The sequence below is a fragment of the Pezoporus occidentalis genome, unplaced genomic scaffold (assembly GCF_034315485.1).
Source record: "Pezoporus occidentalis ecotype Australia unplaced genomic scaffold, CSIRO_AGI_Poc_V1 ctg25, whole genome shotgun sequence".
NCBI lineage: Eukaryota > Metazoa > Chordata > Aves > Psittaciformes > Psittacidae > Pezoporus > Pezoporus occidentalis.
In genome coordinates, this window is record NW_026914394.1 from 43,342 (window position 1) to 60,273 (window position 16,932).

Genomic DNA, 16,932 nt, shown 5'->3' on the forward strand with positions numbered 1-16,932 from the left:
GATTTCAGAAAGTCAAGTTCAGCTGCAGCCTTCATCTAGCATCAGCTTGTTGACAGGCTAGACTGGAAGGGAAATAATTTTCTCATTCAAGAATGGTCTTCAAGCTATAAATAAATAGTTCTCTTTCTTCCTTGGACAAAACTAACACCTTTTAGACTTTCTTTGAAAACACTAACAACTCTTCCTTGAGGGCGAGAACCCAAGCTGGGATGCGGTAATAATTTATCCCAGTGAGTAGGAGCAAGTGGGTGGTTCACAGCAGGGAGCACTGTCTGCTACTGAAGCTCTTTCATTTCACTCCAAAGAATATTTATGGATACGCAGACTTGAATCCACAGTGTCCCTGTCCCTAGGCAATCCTCACCCACTGGTCTGTCAGGGGACATGTGCGTTTCTTTGCCTTTTTTGCAGTTTTAAAATCGTTACCATTTCACAGCAGCTGTCATTTGCAATGAGTCTCCTGATGAAGATCTTCCCACAGTTAACTCGTGCAGAGAGCGTCTGATGCGTGCAAAGGCAGGAGTGAACTTGGAGGAGCTCTGTAACACTGGTACTTAACCAGACACACTCCTGCAGCTGCGGTTTCTTCTGAAGTGTCATAATTAGACAATCAGTCAAGGTTTTTAACTAGTTGTTTCCAGAGCCTTGGGAGAAGCCAGCAGTCACCTCAAGGGAGATACCTCAGGTTCTTCCCTGCGTGCTGGCAATAAGTGACTAATGAACAAAGGAGTGAATGTATGCGTGCAGTAGGAGTACTGAGACTGCAGCTCACTTTATTAGTTGCAGTGATTCCACTAGACCTATGTTTTAGCCACCTGTTGATGAATCATGCTCTAAAAAGGCAGAACATGTAGGTGCCGCTGTGGGTTATGCTGTGATTGATGCACCTCCTGGTGGTGAGGGTACTTTGCAGGTTCTTCTGAGCTGGTTCTGCTTGGACAGGCCTGAAGTTCACTGACTTACATGACAATTGCTGGTTTGTTTTTTCAGAAGAGTGAAAGCTTTAATGTCAGTAAAAGCTCTAAACCTTTTCTGGGGAATGCTTGAGGGTCCCTCCCTGTCTGCACTGTAGAAATTGGGATTTTTGCAGCATGCTGGAGTGACACATCCTTGTCTACATTGCTCCCTGCATCTCATTTGCTAAGCGTTGCTGTCTGCCCTTGCTTTTAGGTTGGCAAGTTGCTCTTTTCACCAGCCTTGCAGAACCATGAAAATACACTTGTCTGCCCTCAGCACAGCACCTGTGTGACAAAAGAGATAATGCTGCCCATCAAAAATGACCCTAGGAAATGGGAAAGCAGAGATTGTAAAGCTGCTTTTATAGCCGCCCCTTTGGCACAGTGTCCATCGCTTTGTTTTCTTCTTTTTTTCAGTATTGGAGCCTAAAAAGCTAGGAGTTCCTGTAATATAAAAGTGTTGTGTTATCTTGTGTAATGAGCTGATTTTGTGGTTTGGTTGATGGCCAGCAAAGACATTTATTCTCTATGGGGAAGAGCAGCTCCTATCGTCTACAGAAAGTTATCTCACCAGCTTCAGAGCAATGTACAGAACTTTGTCCAGAGCATTTTGTCCTAGAGGAATCTCTTAAGGGGGATAAGAGGCAAAAAGCAAACAAATCTGTTCCTTAAATGCCTGTGTTTTGCGGAAACTTGCTCTCTGTGAAGCTGGCAGCCCCAGCACCGTTGTGTTCTGTCATGATGCGTTTGGAAGTGTTTAGTAGGACACCTCAAAGAATTCACACTGGGCTTTCCAGGAATTCTTCTGCAGCCCAAGTTGGATGTTGCCATTTCCTGTGTGGTACCTGTGATGGGATCCATTTCTTCCCAGACTCTTAACCAGTCTTGTGTGCTCAGTGATGCTCACTCTCCATCATCTTTTGCAGAATTACAGAAGACTCGGCAGTGACAACATTTGAAGCGTTAAAGGCTCGTGTCCGTGAGTTAGAAAGGCAGCTTTCCCGTGGGGACCGCTATAAATGTCTCATTTGCATGGTGAGTAGCACTCCACTTGTGGTAATGAATCAGAAATGCCTTGGTATCTTTGCTAAGGAGGAGAGAGGCTTGTCTCCTTTTTTTGGTAGAGTGGGGGAACTCACTTTTGTCCCTCTACACCAATCAGCCTTTTATATGAAGGTGCTGGGTTATTTTAGCAATTGAAATTTCTATATGCATTACACCGTTCCGCTGGTATTTGTAGCTGTCCATCTGTATAAGGGGTAGAAAAGCCACAACTTGAGACAGCTTACAGCCTTCCTATACAAAACTCCCAGATAACAACTTCCCCTTCCTGCATGTACAGGTTTACATCCATAGAAGAGAGCAGAAACTGTGTTCTGAGACTCATAATGTGATTTGGAAACAGGAATGCTGCCTGAGTGCTTAAAAGTTGTCGATGTCCTGCTTGCTCTGTGGTGATGCTGTGGCCTTCTTCAAGAAGAGCAGCAGCTCCCTCTGATGGTGTGAGCCTGTAAAGTTTCACATCTGCTGTTAGGTTTTTACCCTGCTGATAGGAGAAAATTCTGCTTGGTGAGGGCTCCCTCTACAACTTCAGCTTGATGCATGGTGCTCTCTCCCCCACCTCACGGTTTGTAGGTGTGGAAGCGCAGTCTGTGTCTCAGGTTAAGCAGCTTGCTGCTGATTTCCAGAGGTTTATTCACAATGATAGAAAATACTCAAGGCCTGCGCACTGACGTTCCAGCAGCACTTTTAGGATGCAGTTAAACTGTTCCTGCCAAATTAAGAGTTGGGGTAAGGATTAATCTTACCCTGTCACTGGTTTTCATATGCTCTGTGACCTTACAATGAGAGTGATGGCAGGTGGCTACAGCAACTTCAGATGCTCCTGTGATAACTGCTGAGCCAGGTCGCCACTTGAGTGGACTGTGGGCTTCCAACAGGAGTTCTGGGAAGTCAGAAAAAGGGACTGCAGGGGACTCTCTGCCTCTACTAGACAAACATTACAGAAATACAAACTTACATATCGCACAAGCTTACTTTTTTTAATGCAAAATAGAAGGCAATGTTATCCACAAAGAAGGACATTGTGATGGGCTTGGGAGCAAAGGATCAGTAGATCCCTGCTGTGGCAATAATCTCTTTGCTTCTTCTCTTCAGGACTCTTACACAATGCCCCTGACTTCCATTCAGTGCTGGCATGTGCACTGTGAAGAATGCTGGCTGCGGACTCTGGTGAGGCTCTTGTTTACTTTCTTGTTGTCTTACAGGCTTTTTCCTCTCTTCTGGGATACTTTATTTTAAATCACCACAGGGAAAGGTGCTTTTTGCTTTATTTTAAACTGAGTGCTGTGCATGCAGACTTCCCAAGCCTTGCAGTTCAAAACCCCATTCTGGCTTTGACTTGAATGAGTTTCATTGGATTCATCATGACCAAAGTGTAGCCCTGCCCCTCGCTTGCTCCTCTGCTGCTGTGGGGACAGACATTGCTCATGTAAGAGGTCTGTGCTGGGGACAACCTTGTCTTGCAGTAGTTTCCTCTGGGACAGCCAGGCAGAAGGGTAAAGCTGTGAGAATGGAGGCCAAATCCACTGAGATTTCATGGAATGGGTAGCTTCTGAGAAACCTAATATTCCCCATGAAGCAAAGGGAATCATCTTCAGGATACAAGATATGAAAGGGAGCTTTTATGAATATGAATCTGTATTTTTCAGATTATTTGAAACAGCACTGTGCATTTTTCATGTGTATGCCATTCTGTTTTGAAGATTGGGGACTGCCTTGAACACTGAATAGGTGATTCAGTGCAGTAGTAATTTACACATGTATTAAAGGAGATCAGGTTAAAATTTAAGGCATTATTAAATTAAGTGTTTTCCTTTCCTGTGTTAGAACTGTGGCCTTTATAATCAGCCCTTAATGTCCCCTGTGCAGCTGATTTTCAAGCTTTCATTTTGCCCAGGCTGGGGAGTGGAATATAGTCAGTTACGCTTTCTACTTCTCCTGTTAGCAAGATGATACAGTGTTGGGTTGCCAAAAAATGCAAGGGAATGCCACTCCTAAAAACCATTCCTGTAAGGCATTACTAAATCTACTTTATAGAACATGTTGTGTGCTTGGAATTACGATTAAGCTGATCATACTCCTTTAAATCTTGCCTTTTAAAAGTCTTGTCCAAGAAAAGTTACCAGGATGGTGAAGTGCCTGTGGGCTTGAGTAACTAATAGCAACTCAATAACTTGGCTATCCCTTGGGCTGTATTTTATAGCTCTTCAGCTACACCCCGTCACTATTTAGATTATACAAGCTTTTGTAAACATTTTAGCAGCATGTTATAAAAGACACATATGTGGGTACATAGCTGGGAGGTGTTTGGATGAATGTGTGCTCTGCCACCTTTGCTAAGTGAAGAGTGATCTTGTCCTTTAGCGGTGCTGTAATAGAGGATAAAACACTGATTTCTGTCTCATTTTCTTTACTCTGAAGTCTTTGTCTTCTCCTCTTCCCACCAGCCTCAAGTCATCTTCTAAATCCGTGGCACTAATTTCAGGTTGTTCTTAGCCTCAGCAGCTACTTAGTTCAACTTCAGTCAGGCGCCTTTGTTTCTTGTACTGTGGTTACTGCTGCTCGTGGGGATGGGGAAATCCCATTCCACGTACTCAGTGATTAGCATTTACCCTTGCGGGGGGGAGCCATCTCCTCTAGAATTCCCTGCGGAAGGTGGGGATGGAGCTGGCTGTGTGCTCTCCGCACACGGCTCTTCTGCCGGCCAGGCAGGCGGGATGGGAATAGTCCAGCAAGACATCATATTAGGACTTGGCACTTGCATAGGGGAAGCAATTAATAAGTGGCTACTCATGTGTTCCCCAGCCCCAGCCTCTCCCTGCAGCCCCCAATTTATTAAAGCAGGCCTTTTCACAAGGCATGCTTGCACTCCTTCTCCCGTCTCAAAAAAAAATCTCCCAGCCTGTGTTCGCATGTTTCTAATGTAACCATTAAAATGTAGCCCGAAGACAGCAATAAAAACCCTGGAACGCCTTGGTGCTTTTGTGTCTTGATCAAAGTCAATGTGTGTAATCTCGTTAAGACTGCCCTCCTTCCCCCCTCCTTGTTTTTATGAATTTAATGGCATACAGCAGCTGGGCTCAGTGTTTAATGCTCACCAACCTGCATTGTTCTAATTAAGGTATCTCCTTTTATTTCGGGCACAAAAGAGACTCTTGTGTTTTTTAACAAGCGAGGAGCTGTGGGATAGTGTGTGTAATAATCGCCGCCGTTACCTTTCCCTGGGTATAAAGCTGGCTCCCCAGCAGGGGCAGGAGGAGGGAGCCTGCGCGTGCAGCACACATGGAAAGACTTGGCCGGGGAAAAGGGGCAACGTTTTTCTTCTGTTGTGCAATAAACAATTTGTTGGAGTTAATAGGAGCTGGGGCGGGTGGGTTGTGTCGGGCTTCCGGCCCCTTTTGAACATTCTGGAGATCTGCCATCCCTGCTGGTGAAAAGTCCCCTTTCTCCTATGCGCCTGTGGTTTGTGTGCCCAGCCAAGATCTAATGTTAAATTAGAGTGTGAGTGTGTCTGAGAGAGACGGAGAGAGGGAGGACCGTGTATTGAACAAGGCCCTGGAACTGGAGGCTCACAGTGCCTGGGAGCACTTCTAAACCTCTGCAGGGTATTGAAGACAGGGTGAAATTTGATGTGCACCTCTGTCTATAGACCAGAGGAGGTGAAGTGGGTTTTAAAAGGCTTAAGCATTTTCTAGGATACAATGCTACAAGGATCTGAGCATCTCTGGTATCCCCTGACTTCAGTGGTGTCTAGGGCACTGATGAGGATTGGATCTTTAGAGCACTTGGGCTTTCTGAAGATGAAGCTTTTGGACTTTGGGCTCTTGATGTCCAGTTCCAAATTATAACTGTTCAGTTGCTAAGGGAGAGGGATAGATGTATTTAACCACTGACTCTACAAATGTTTGCTGGACTCTCTAGCTTTGGCACCATTATATTAGAGCTGAGTGCATCCAACTGACTTCAAGTTGTGGGGGATGAAACATTCACCAGAGGAGACTCCATCTCTGTCTCCTGTTGGTGTGTTGGATTAGCATGAAGGAAAGGCTAGGGCTGCAGAAAGGGACCCTGGAGATGGCTTAAGAGAACTGAGATCACGGTGCTCACTGAGTTAGACTGCACCTCAGTGCCAGTAGGAGCTGCTTGGCTAGACAGTCCTCCTCAGGGCTGTGGAGAAAGGGAGGAACAGTTTAATGGTTTTCTCTCCTTCCACTTGCTATGTGAGCAGAACTGTTCTCCCCGAGGGCTTTGGTCCAGGGGCCACAGGTTAAAGATGTGCTGTACACTGTGTGCGCTGTGGGCAGCTCTGTAGTTGTAGGCAAAACAGAGAATGGAGGCAAGCAGAAGGAGACAATAAGGTGTTACTTGATGCCATGTAATCGTGCCTAGGTTCCCAGGAAATCCTATTGGCTGGGTTTGTCTGCTGGTTTTGTATTGCTGTGTCTAATCTCACCAGTGAGCTTGCTACTCCCTGCTTGCTGGTTGTCTGGGGCACTCAACACAGTGATATTTTTCATTCATCCTTCCTGCGTGCAGAGATCTAGTTGACATCTTCAGGTAACACAGAAACTGGGATATAAGCCTGGAATGACTTCCCTGTGATCCCTTTTGGAAAGTCCTGAAAACATGTGCTGGCTCTTCCAAGACAGGAGAGGGAATGGTGCTGCAGGAAGGAAGCTCAGCCTGGTCAGCAGGAGGTGGGATTCATTTCCCTGGATGTCAGTCCTCCTAGCAGCAGGTATCTGTCCTCTGTGGGTTGTTGTACTGCAGCCCTGAGTCACTGGGTGATGGGGGATGAATCTCCCTCTAGCAGAGGTTTATCTGCCTCTTCTCCATCCTTCCCCATTAACTTGAGCTGCTGGTGACTGAGATTCATATTTTCCTTCTCCTGAGAAGAGTGCTTTGGCAGTTTGCTGCAGTGCTTTGCTGGAGAGGTCCTTGAAGGTGTGTGAGAACAGGTTTGGTGCGTGTCCATCAGCAGTAATTCAGGTTGAGGTGATCTTGCTGGGGAATGGGTCAGTGAGTTCTCGATGTCCCTCTGAGCTATAGTTCTGTGACCTCCCAAACCCTGGTGTCCTTCCTTATGAAGTAAATAGCATTCAAAGCTAAGTCAGTGGTGGAGCTGTTGGTGGGTGCAAGCAGGCAGGGGCTGAAAGAGGGCGGTTTTATTTGGGCAGATGCCATTTGCTGAGTTTCCCCCATCACCTGTACTGGGTCCAGCATTTCCTGTGTGTATTTGCAGACCCCAGGCTTGTGCTTGCCTGTCTTGGGCCTATTTGAAAATGACAACTGCAAGAGCAGGAAAATACCACTTCTAAAAAGCCTTCTTCACAGAGAATGTGCTTCCAGGGGACCCGTCGATAGATGTGTATGGTCTGCAGTTGACACATTTATATCTTTGGTAGATTACTACGTTCTTAGCCTCATCGCTTTTTCTAGGCTATAATAATGTATGTCCCATGTGGGCTGGAGCAGGTTTGTAAGAACAGTGCAGATACAGAGCTATCTTTCGGGGGGATTCCTTAGTGCTTCCAGCAACATAGGTACCTTTGGGTCAGCAGCTGCATGGACAGTGCTGTGCTTGATCCTTCACTGTTTCTATCTGTGGTGAGGTTATCCAGTTATTTATTAACATACTTCAGCTTTGGCCTCCCAAAACCTGTGGGGGTGATCGCCACCCTTTTGGGGGGGTCTTTGTGATAAAGATTGCTCTCCTGGTTGCTTTAACCCTGATAACCGGTGGAAACCCCCCAACGGCAGTGAATGGCTGCTTCTCTGGGAATTAGCATTTGCAGAGAAGCAGCTGCCACTTCATGTGGAGACAGGGGAGGGAGACGGGCTGTTGCCTCTGTTGGGAATTGGATCTTGGAGTTCAGTTCTCCTCCTAGCAGAAGCTGGCTCTTAGTTTGGGTCTCTCTAGTCACCTTTTAGAGGTCCTGTCACATTTTAGAGGTTTTCCTACCTCTAAGCTAGGCAAGCTTTAAGCCTAGGTTTGATGGTAGCACTGTGTAGGCAAAGTTGCTCTGTGTGTGTCTCTTTATTCTCTGTGCCTGGTAGTATATTCAGCTTGGAAATGGCCCATTTTTAGGACCCACAGGACAGCAGGAAGTGCCTAAATCCTTCCTTTTGAGTTTTCTTGTTTTAGCCACTTTATAGCAGACGTCACACCATTTCTTGGTTTTTAAGAGGCAACTTTAAGACAAAATCCTCCAATCCTTCCTGGCACCATCTGAGCCCTAACGACTTCTCAACATCTCAGCTCTCATTAATGTATTTTTCAAACTAGGACCCCAAGTGATTAGCCTGTATTGTGGATCAATCACTTGCCAAATTTTAATTAAGAAAGGAGGAGAAAAAATAAACTCCATCCTGGTTTCCAGCCCCTTTGCATTGCTTTGTAGCAGCCCTGGAGCAAACTTCTTGCAGCAGAGTTTTATAAACCCCTCAAAACTGGGGTTTATAATGGAAAAGCTGAGGTGGCCTTTACTCTAGCACACGCAGCTATAACACATCAAGGCTTTTCCATGAAGCCATGATGAAAAGAGCAGAAGGACCTGGAAAAAAAAAAGAAGAAAGAAAGAAATGGCCGACAGGTGGGACTTATTATTCCACAGCATTTTTATTTCAAGGGAAAAGTTTAGTAACCCCAGCTGGCAGGTGAGCAGTGGGGGAGCAAACGCTTTTTCATTGTGCCTGTGCCAGCATGTGTGTGTGTACAAGCTTATGTGCCTCTCTACAAGACAGGAGAGCTTAAACGCTCGTGCCAATAAATGTTGCACACCTACATCGAAAAGTCAGATGTAAGGAATAAGGTTCTAAGCAATTTCAATGTAAAAAGGACTAAAAAAATCAGGACTTAGTTCTCAATTTAACACACATGCTTATGTGTGCAGGGGATGACAGTTTTATTTAAAAGGGGGAAAAAAGAGAAAAGAGAAAGGCTTCCCCAAGGGTCCAAAGTCATTATTTTTGCTTGAACTGTTTAATACCAAGCATAAGTACTAGGGAGACCCGGAGACCCGAGCCCAGCATGCCTTGTGCAGTCAGCCTGCACAGCATTCGGGCCAGGCTGCTGAAGAGCTCTAGGATGCCATTATTCCCTCCAATGTACCCAGGCTTCAGAGCTCGAGAAGAGCTGCTCTTCCCACGTACAGGTGAAGCAACATCCACCACTGCCCTAAATCAGTCTGTGATCATGAAGCTTCTGCAGAAAATGGGTCAGGCTACACGTGGTTGTGTTCTGCTTTCTGGCATGATTGAAAACATGGCCCTGGCTGCACATGTGCCTTAGGCATGGGAGAGTGGGTCTCCCTACAGCCGTCAGCATGTGATGTAGAAAGCAAACCTCCAGGACAGAGATCCCGGGGTATGGCAGGGCAAATCCACTCATCTTCCCTTCCCTGTGGTGTGAAGGAATTACACACCTGATCTTACTTCGCCATGGAAGAGAGAGCAAAGCTGCAGTGGTTTAATCAGGCTTGTTCTGCCATCCTGTGGGCTGACTGTGGAGGACTTCTGCTTATAGCAAGCACCTGCACAGCCTTTGGAGAGACCGGGGCAGAGCAGCTTTCCAGGAATCTGTCCTTCCAGAATTTCCCACAAGGAGGTCTCTGATATGTGTTAGCGAGGTTGCCCTTGCCACGGCCCACATACATGTGCCTGCGGCTGGCTTAGTTCACCTCCAAATCCCAGAAGGGAGCACGAGATGCAGTGAGATGGCAGCACTGAGGTTTAGTTTTAGAAGAAGTTAACTCAAGGGGGGGCTCCTCCCCACGCACCAACAGACAAACATCTCCAGCTTCAGCAGAGCTAAAAGGGAATAACTACTGAAATGCTGTACAGCATTGCACAGGAGCACTGAGGAACAGGGGGGCAGCAAGCATCCTTTGAGGCGTTTCATGGCTCAGGAGACTGGTCTTGCAGAAGGTACCTCTCTCCCTGGTGCACTGTTCAGAGGAGAGGCTCCAGCTACTTGGTTGGATGCTTTGCTGCTTCTTGCCATTAAGCTGTGCCTGTCTAGGGAAGGAGAGCATGAACACAGATGTGTGCAGGAGTCACATCTGGAATGCCTTAAAGTCCCCATGCACGCTTCTTGTCAGGGCTCACAGGGCAGCTGCCAGCTGCAGCCCCTTTGACAACATGGTGTGAATTAATTCCTCAGCACCTCCCTGCCACTTCCCCTGGGACACTTCAGCTACAAAGATGATTTGAAGAGGCCAGCCAGATGCAACAGGCGCCTCTGAGGACCTGGGGACTGCATGGCAATGCAGGCCTGAGCAGGGAGTCAATTGAAACAGGCTCTTTTGTGACATTTGAATCCAGATCAGTGAGCCCCTCCTGAGCAGTGTTGTTATGTAGCCTGACCCACAATGGTTTTAAATGTGGCAGAAGGGGCAGATGTGTAGGTTTTTCTGTCCTACCTGTTGTAACTGCTGCAGGAAGTTTTTACTGGGACATTGAGGGACGTAGAGCTTGTCCTTATCTAATGCAGCTTTGGATCTCCAATCCAAAGCTCTGGACTTAAGCAGGAGCAAAGGGGCTTGTTATATAAACAGGCTCTGTTAAAGTCCAGTGCAGTCAGTCTTCAGTTTCATCAGGCTTTTAAGCCTTTCTTTCCCACTGTGGTTTGTGCTTGCTCTTCCCAGAATCCAGCACTCAGCAAAGACTGGTGCATGGGGTTGCCCAGTGCCTTGCGCAGGCACAGTGAGATGCTTCCTGCCCCAGAATGCTGAAAATCTAAATAGACACGGTAGTTAGAGGATGGGATAGGTCCCAGACAGCTGGAAGGATGTGCCCATAGGCATCAGCACCACAGCGAGGTCCACCATCCAAGGCACGAGCGCTCTGTCATTCACCCTGAGAGTGATGTCAGATGTGTCTTGGGTGTGTTACGTGTTTAATTCAACTGTAGTTCAACAGGACTTTATGCATGGCTATTTTAGATCTTGGGTGCAAGTGCCTGTGGTTCCAACATGTGTCAGAGCAGCAGCTCAGCCACGAGCAGCAAAGGGTTTCAAATGAGAGCCTGATTGCTCAGAAGTCCAAAGCTTGAGGAGCAGCAAGCATGCAAAGTCCATGTCTACCAGGAATAATGGGAGCAGGGTTCAAGGCTGGCTGGTCTGCAGGGGCTTTTTGGTAGTACTCAGTAGTGCAGAGCAAACATGACTTGCACCTCTTTGGAGCTGCATCCTTGTGAATTACTTGTACCTGTTTAACTTCTCTGTTCCTAGGATTGTCCTCTCCAGATTCTCCTGAATCCAAGAAGCTTCTAGGGGAGAAAGCCCCTGTCCTGTCTCTGCAGGTGTTGTCACAGAGCAGAGAGGACCTTTCCTAAAGATGCTTGCCTTTTGTAAGCAGTGGTGCTAGGGATGTACCCAAGTGCAGGCAGCAGTGCCAAAGCAGCATGGCAGATCATGGTCCTGCCGTGCCACTCCATCCATGTCCTGCAAGCTGCCCACTCACTGCCGCAGCTACTGAAACAAGCCCTGCTAAGGAAGAGCAGCAGCAGCAGCAGCAGCACTGAACTGAATGGCTTCAGTTCTGTCAGCGAGAGCCTGCGAGCTCTCTCACAGCATGCTGCATCCCTGGCAGCTTGCTTGTCACACCGAGCACTGGGTGTTAGCTGCAGGGAGGGCCTGACAGCAGTGAGCAAACTTGGGGTGCTCACACAGAGCCTGCGCTCAGCTGTGTGCAGAGGGAGGTTGTGTCGATGCTGTGGTCAGTGTTTAAAGCCAGGACATCCCAGTTTCCTGTGCTGGTGCTGTAGATGGGAGACTGCCTTGCAGCAGAGACATCATTCTGTCATTTTTCTCATCAACTGTCTGTCACATCGGCCAATCTAATGATGACCGGCTTAGGTTGACCCCGATTCTGAGGCTTATTAACACTCTTTTGCTGTCAGGCTCGGTGACAGATGGCACATCAGCCCTTGGTTTATTTCATGTCGTGTTCGTGTTGGCCGCCCATTTCCTCACCCAGCTCACATCACAGCTTGATGGTTGTAGCTCACCTTGGCAGAGCACTCATCTCCACCGCATCTCTGTGAGCTGAGAGGGGACAGGATGGGGTTCCCTTCATGCCAGCAGCTCTGGGTTTGAGGCAGTCCCCTGGTGTGCTGCCCTGAAAGGGATGGTCGATCCCCACCATGCGCTTCTTCCTTCTGGGTTGGGTTTCTGCCTGCTCAGTGACCTGAATTGGCTCAGTGAGGGCTGTAGGTAAGCAAGGGAAGCAGAAAGGAGCAGCTCTCCCAGAAGCCAGCGGTCATAGCGCAGCAGGACATGGGGCTCAGGATGATCCATCTGCAAAGACTCCTCTCCCAGGGCTCTTGTGCTGGGGACTGCAGTGGGATGAGGGGCTTGCGGGGTAGGGAAGAAAGGCACTGGGGCTTCTCCTTCTCACAGCTTGTACCTGCTGTTGGGAGGACATGGTCCTCTTGGAGGGGAAGTGGAATGGCCTCACTGCTCCTGTGCTGCTCCCCCTGAGGTCCCAGGCCAAGGGCAGGGCCATGCAGGTTGTCCTCCTTCCCTCTCTCACACCGTTCATCTCATCTGCCGGTTGCAGGGTGCCAAGAAGCTCTGTCCCCAGTGCAACACCATCACGTCTCCCGGAGACCTTCGGCGCATCTACTTATGAAGGACCCAGCGGGAGGGCAGGCCCCAGCTACTCGGCTCAGCTCATCCATCACACCAAGGGGGAGAGGAACGACAGCAACAACAAAAAAGACCTTTTAAAATTCAGAGAAGATGAAAGGTTACAAACAAAGCAGAGACTCCAGGCACGGACTCGAGGATACAGGAGCAGTGGGCTCGCGTGTTGAGACCTCCTTCAGCACCCGCAGCGGGCAAAACCAAACCCTTTGTTGTGAAGCCCCCTTTTTTAAGTACCAGTATTCCCCATCACCCGTCCCCTGGAGCTGGCTTTGCATCGCGGATGGCTCGTGAGCCCTCCTTTGGACTGTGAGGTTCACCACTCTGACCCCAGGAGACCTGGGGACAAGGGACCCTTGCCAGGAAGATGTTAAATAACCTGTAACTTGTGTTCTTCGTTCAGTTTTGTTCTGGTTTTGTTTTTATTTGGTTCAGTTTGGGTTTTGGTTTGGTTCCGTTTTGTGGTGTTCTAGTGATAAAACATAAAGTTTAAAGGAAAGAAAAACCCACACCCAGGCAGAAATGAAGCACATGTAATATAGATTATATATGTTTACAATGTTGTGTATAAATGGGATAGACTCAAACATTACATACTAATAAGTTTCCCTTTCTGGTTTGTTTTTTTTTTTGGGTTGTATTTTTTTTAAAGAAGAAGAAAAAAAAAATGAGCAGAGAACATTAAACCCATATTTTTCTTGGTTCAGCAAAGTTTTGGCATTAAAGTCATTAGTTTAAACAAAGTATATATATACATATATATAATATAAATGGTTTAATGTTCTGTGGTGTATATTTCCTCATTCAGATATGAAGTTAACAGCTTTTAGTAATGGCTGTAGCATTGCCCATAACTTACAGAACTTATGGGGAGTAGAGGAGGTGGATTTTTGTCATTAGTTGTAGCTAATGGGGCTATTTATAATAGAATCGTTATCCCCGGAAAGACACGGCTTTTAACTCCTCGCCAGGGGACCGGGCAGGGCGGGGGGATCTGGCTCAGCCCCCTTTGCCTTTCCCAGCTGGAGAAGGAGCAAATGGTGTGGAGCTGGAGCCCCTCGTGCCTCCTCCAAGGCCGTAGCCCCTTCCCCTGCCCCTGCCTGGCTTTGCTTTGCTGCTCCCAGTGCCAAGGCAGGATGCTGGGAAGCGGTGGGCACAGGGAGGGATGGAGGGGTCTGAGCGATGGCTCTGTTGGTGGCTTGGCCGGTCCCCTCGGTGCCCTGGCAGCCAGCACTGCAGAGCCAGCCCCTGGCTTCTCACAGGTCTCTCCTCCTGCAGCCTGTGTTTGCGAAGGGGATTTTGGCGCTGAGAGCCAGCCCTGCCTCATCCCCAGGGCTTCCCAGCTGGGATGCTTCCAGCTGGGGCCAGAGGTTCCCTGCAGCCCCAGGTTCTTCCACGCGGTCCCTCATGCTTGTCCCTGTGTCCCCTGTCCTCAGCCTTAACCAAAGCTGCCGTCTGGCCTGTTGTTTTGTTGGTTTTTGTTTTATCTCCAGGACCCAGGAAACAGATTCTGATCCATTTCCCAAGGTGAACGCATGCCCTGTGTGCCGACTGCTCCCAGCCCCAGCTTCCCGGGCAGCCATGGGGTGCCAGCTCCCCAAAGTCAGAAGACAGGGAGATGGAGAAGCTCATCTCCTCCACTCCCGCTCCGTCTTTCCAAGCAGATCCCACCTGGCACCACGGAGTGGCTGGGGCATTTTAAGACAGTCCAGAGCCAGCAGTGGATAAGGGGTTTGGAGCTGGGCACCGCTGGGCTGATGGGGTGTTTCCAGAGAGGGAAGGGATAGGGAGGTAGGATGCCTGGAGTGATAATCCCATTGCCACTTCTCTGCCCTGAGCTTGGTGCTGTTTTGCAGAGAACAACTGCTGTCCTTGGCATCTCCCAGGTGATTCCAGAAGGATCCCACTGCACCCAAACCAAATTGAAGGAGCTGTATTTACAAACACCTCAGCAAAAGGCAGCAGTTCCCAATTGAGATGCATCTCCTGGGTGTCCACACTCACAGCAGCATGGTGGTCTCAGACCAGAGCTGCAGCCTCCCCTCCTTGAGAGCACATCCCTGTGGAATGCCTGGGGACCAGAGGAAGCCAGGGCACTCCCATAGGGTCCTGCCTCCCCCTGGGCAGGGGAAGGGGCTCAGCGGTGGGTAACCCTCCAGCCAGCAGCACTGGGGATGGGGAAGGGCAGGGACAGAGAACGTGGGTCTGGGTTTATAGAGGTGGGAGGGAAGCTTTGGGATGAGTATGGATGGGCTGTGAGTGCTGGATTTGGAGAGGGTGCAGTGGGTTTGAGAGGCAGGATACCCCATCCTAACCTTTCATTGGGAATAGGCCCCAGGAGGGAGCCAGCCTTTCTGGCGGGTGTTGTGGACCAGCCGTGTGCTCTATGTACGTCTGTGTAAAGCCACATGTAACTCGTCGTTGGTTCTTGGTTTTGGGGGTTAGATTTTTGTTGCTTTCTTTGGTTTCATTGTAAAGCCATCCCCTGTTTTCAAAGGGGGGCTGCAGGGGGAAGGCTGGGGAGAGAGGTTGGTCACAGGCATCCGCCACTTCCCCTCTTCTGGAATGAGTTGAAATGATTTAAAAAAGAAAAGAAGACCTATTGGAGTTACCTATCTTTGCCCAAAGAATCCCAGTTGCACAAAGCGATATTCCGGTGTGTCGATGATTGTGTGTCAGTGTATATTATACAAAAAGGTACTTGTCACTCCCGTTTGTAAACTACATTTGACATTAATTAAACAAGTATAAATCTTCTCAGGCGCTTTCTGCCTTTCTGTGTTTCCCTTTGCAGGTGAGAGGCAGCCGAGGAGACACAAGCCCTGGATGTTGGCAATATCCCAAAGGAGAGCCCCAGTCCTATTTGGGATGCAGGGACAGATGCAGCAGCAGCACCCCCTCCAGACCCCACCATGGATGGTGTGTGTCCCCCCCACCCGTAGTGCCAGGAGGGGCAGGGTGAAGGGCACACCTCAGGGGACACCCCAGTAATGAAGTCTCATCAGCTGCATTAGCTGGGGGCCAGAGGCGCCCAGCCCCAACAGATCTATACGTCCTGCATTAGGGGCCACCGCCGCAGTATAGGGTTACCCCCAACAACAGGCACTGGGAGGCTGCAGGGACGGGGCTGGCGCCGACGCTTTTGGTTTACAAACATCCAGCAGATGGGTCAATGGGGTGGTTTAATCCCACCACCACCCCCCCCCCATGGCTGCATGCACAGTGATGGGGTGCTGGGAGTCCCCTGGAGCAGGACATCAGGGACCTCTTCCCAACTGCAGTGGGAAAGATGGGGAAAGGGGTTGATTTGGCCGCTGATTTGGCTGGCAGGGAGCGAGCAGAGCATCTCAGCCCATGGGAGGCCTGAGGGCAGGGTGAGGGGCAGGAACCCACCCTCCTCCCCTGCACCCGCCCCGCAGCAGGCTGCTAATATTTTATTTAGGATATCTTTAGGAAGCGGAGGCCCGTGATGTATCAGAGGTATTGAGAAAATGCTAATGTGTAATAGCGTGTGTCAGGGGCCTCGTTCATCACCCGGCGCCGCCTTCTGGGGGATCCATATCTAATTAACAGTAATGAATGAGGGAGCCCACCTAATGACAGCCCGCCAGTTTGTTATGGAAATGAGGCAATCCCATTAGGCAAAACACTTAATTAAACAAACTGCTCCGAATGGAGGCCGGAGCAGGATGGGCCCAGGCCCTTTGGGGGAGCTGGGGGGGGGGGGGGCTGTGGTATCCAGCCCCCCATATGCCGGGTGGGGGCACACAGAGGCTTCTGCAGCCCCACAGTGTCCATGGTCAACCCAGCAGCAGCAGGCTTGGGGAGCCGAGGGGGACCCACTGGTGGGGGCTCCAGCTGGGGAGGTGGCAGCAGGGAGGTTTACATCTCCCCCCCCCAGCCCTCATCTCTCTGCACATCGACGGGCACAGAGGCGGCAGAGGCCAAACACGGATTTCCAATCACACGTGTGTACTTGGCTCCTGCTCTATTGACATTGAAGCAAGAAGGGCTCAAGGTTAATTCCTTATCAATACCCTATTGTCAGCTCATTCATCACCCAGGGAGGGCAGGAGCTGCCCAAGCTCTCCCTCCTCCAGCCCCCCGTAGGTTTGGGAGGGTGACCAAGGATGCTGTGCACACCTCTGCCCACCCCAGCCCTGCCTGGGCCACCCATCTCTGGCCAGTGGTGCTGGGGTGGGCTTCCAGCCGTGTGAGGATGTAGAGATGAGGGGTTGTGGGCTCAAGTTCAAGGGCAATGGGATGGG

At 49.3% G+C, this 16,932-nt stretch overlaps 1 protein-coding gene across 5 annotated transcripts in view; it reads left to right on the forward strand.

Annotated features, from left to right (window-relative positions):
* The window catches only part of LOC134165800 (E3 ubiquitin-protein ligase RNF220), a 58,756-nt gene extending 43,335 nt beyond the window's left edge, over positions 1–15,421 (forward strand). For 4 of the 5 annotated variants that reach the window (XM_062622910.1, XM_062622911.1, XM_062622913.1 and 1 more), the window contains exons 9-11: positions 1,883–1,991; positions 3,114–3,188; positions 12,579–15,421. In XM_062622910.1, the coding sequence (XP_062478894.1) occupies positions 1,883–1,991; positions 3,114–3,188; positions 12,579–12,650 (256 nt within the window). In that variant the 3' untranslated portion in view covers positions 12,651–15,421. Of the gene's footprint in view, positions 1–1,882; positions 1,992–3,113; positions 3,189–4,465; positions 4,992–12,578 lie in introns of those variants that run through there. The other variant, XM_062622912.1, reaches the window with a different exon arrangement.
* The last annotated feature ends 1,511 nt before the right edge of the window (positions 15,422–16,932 follow it).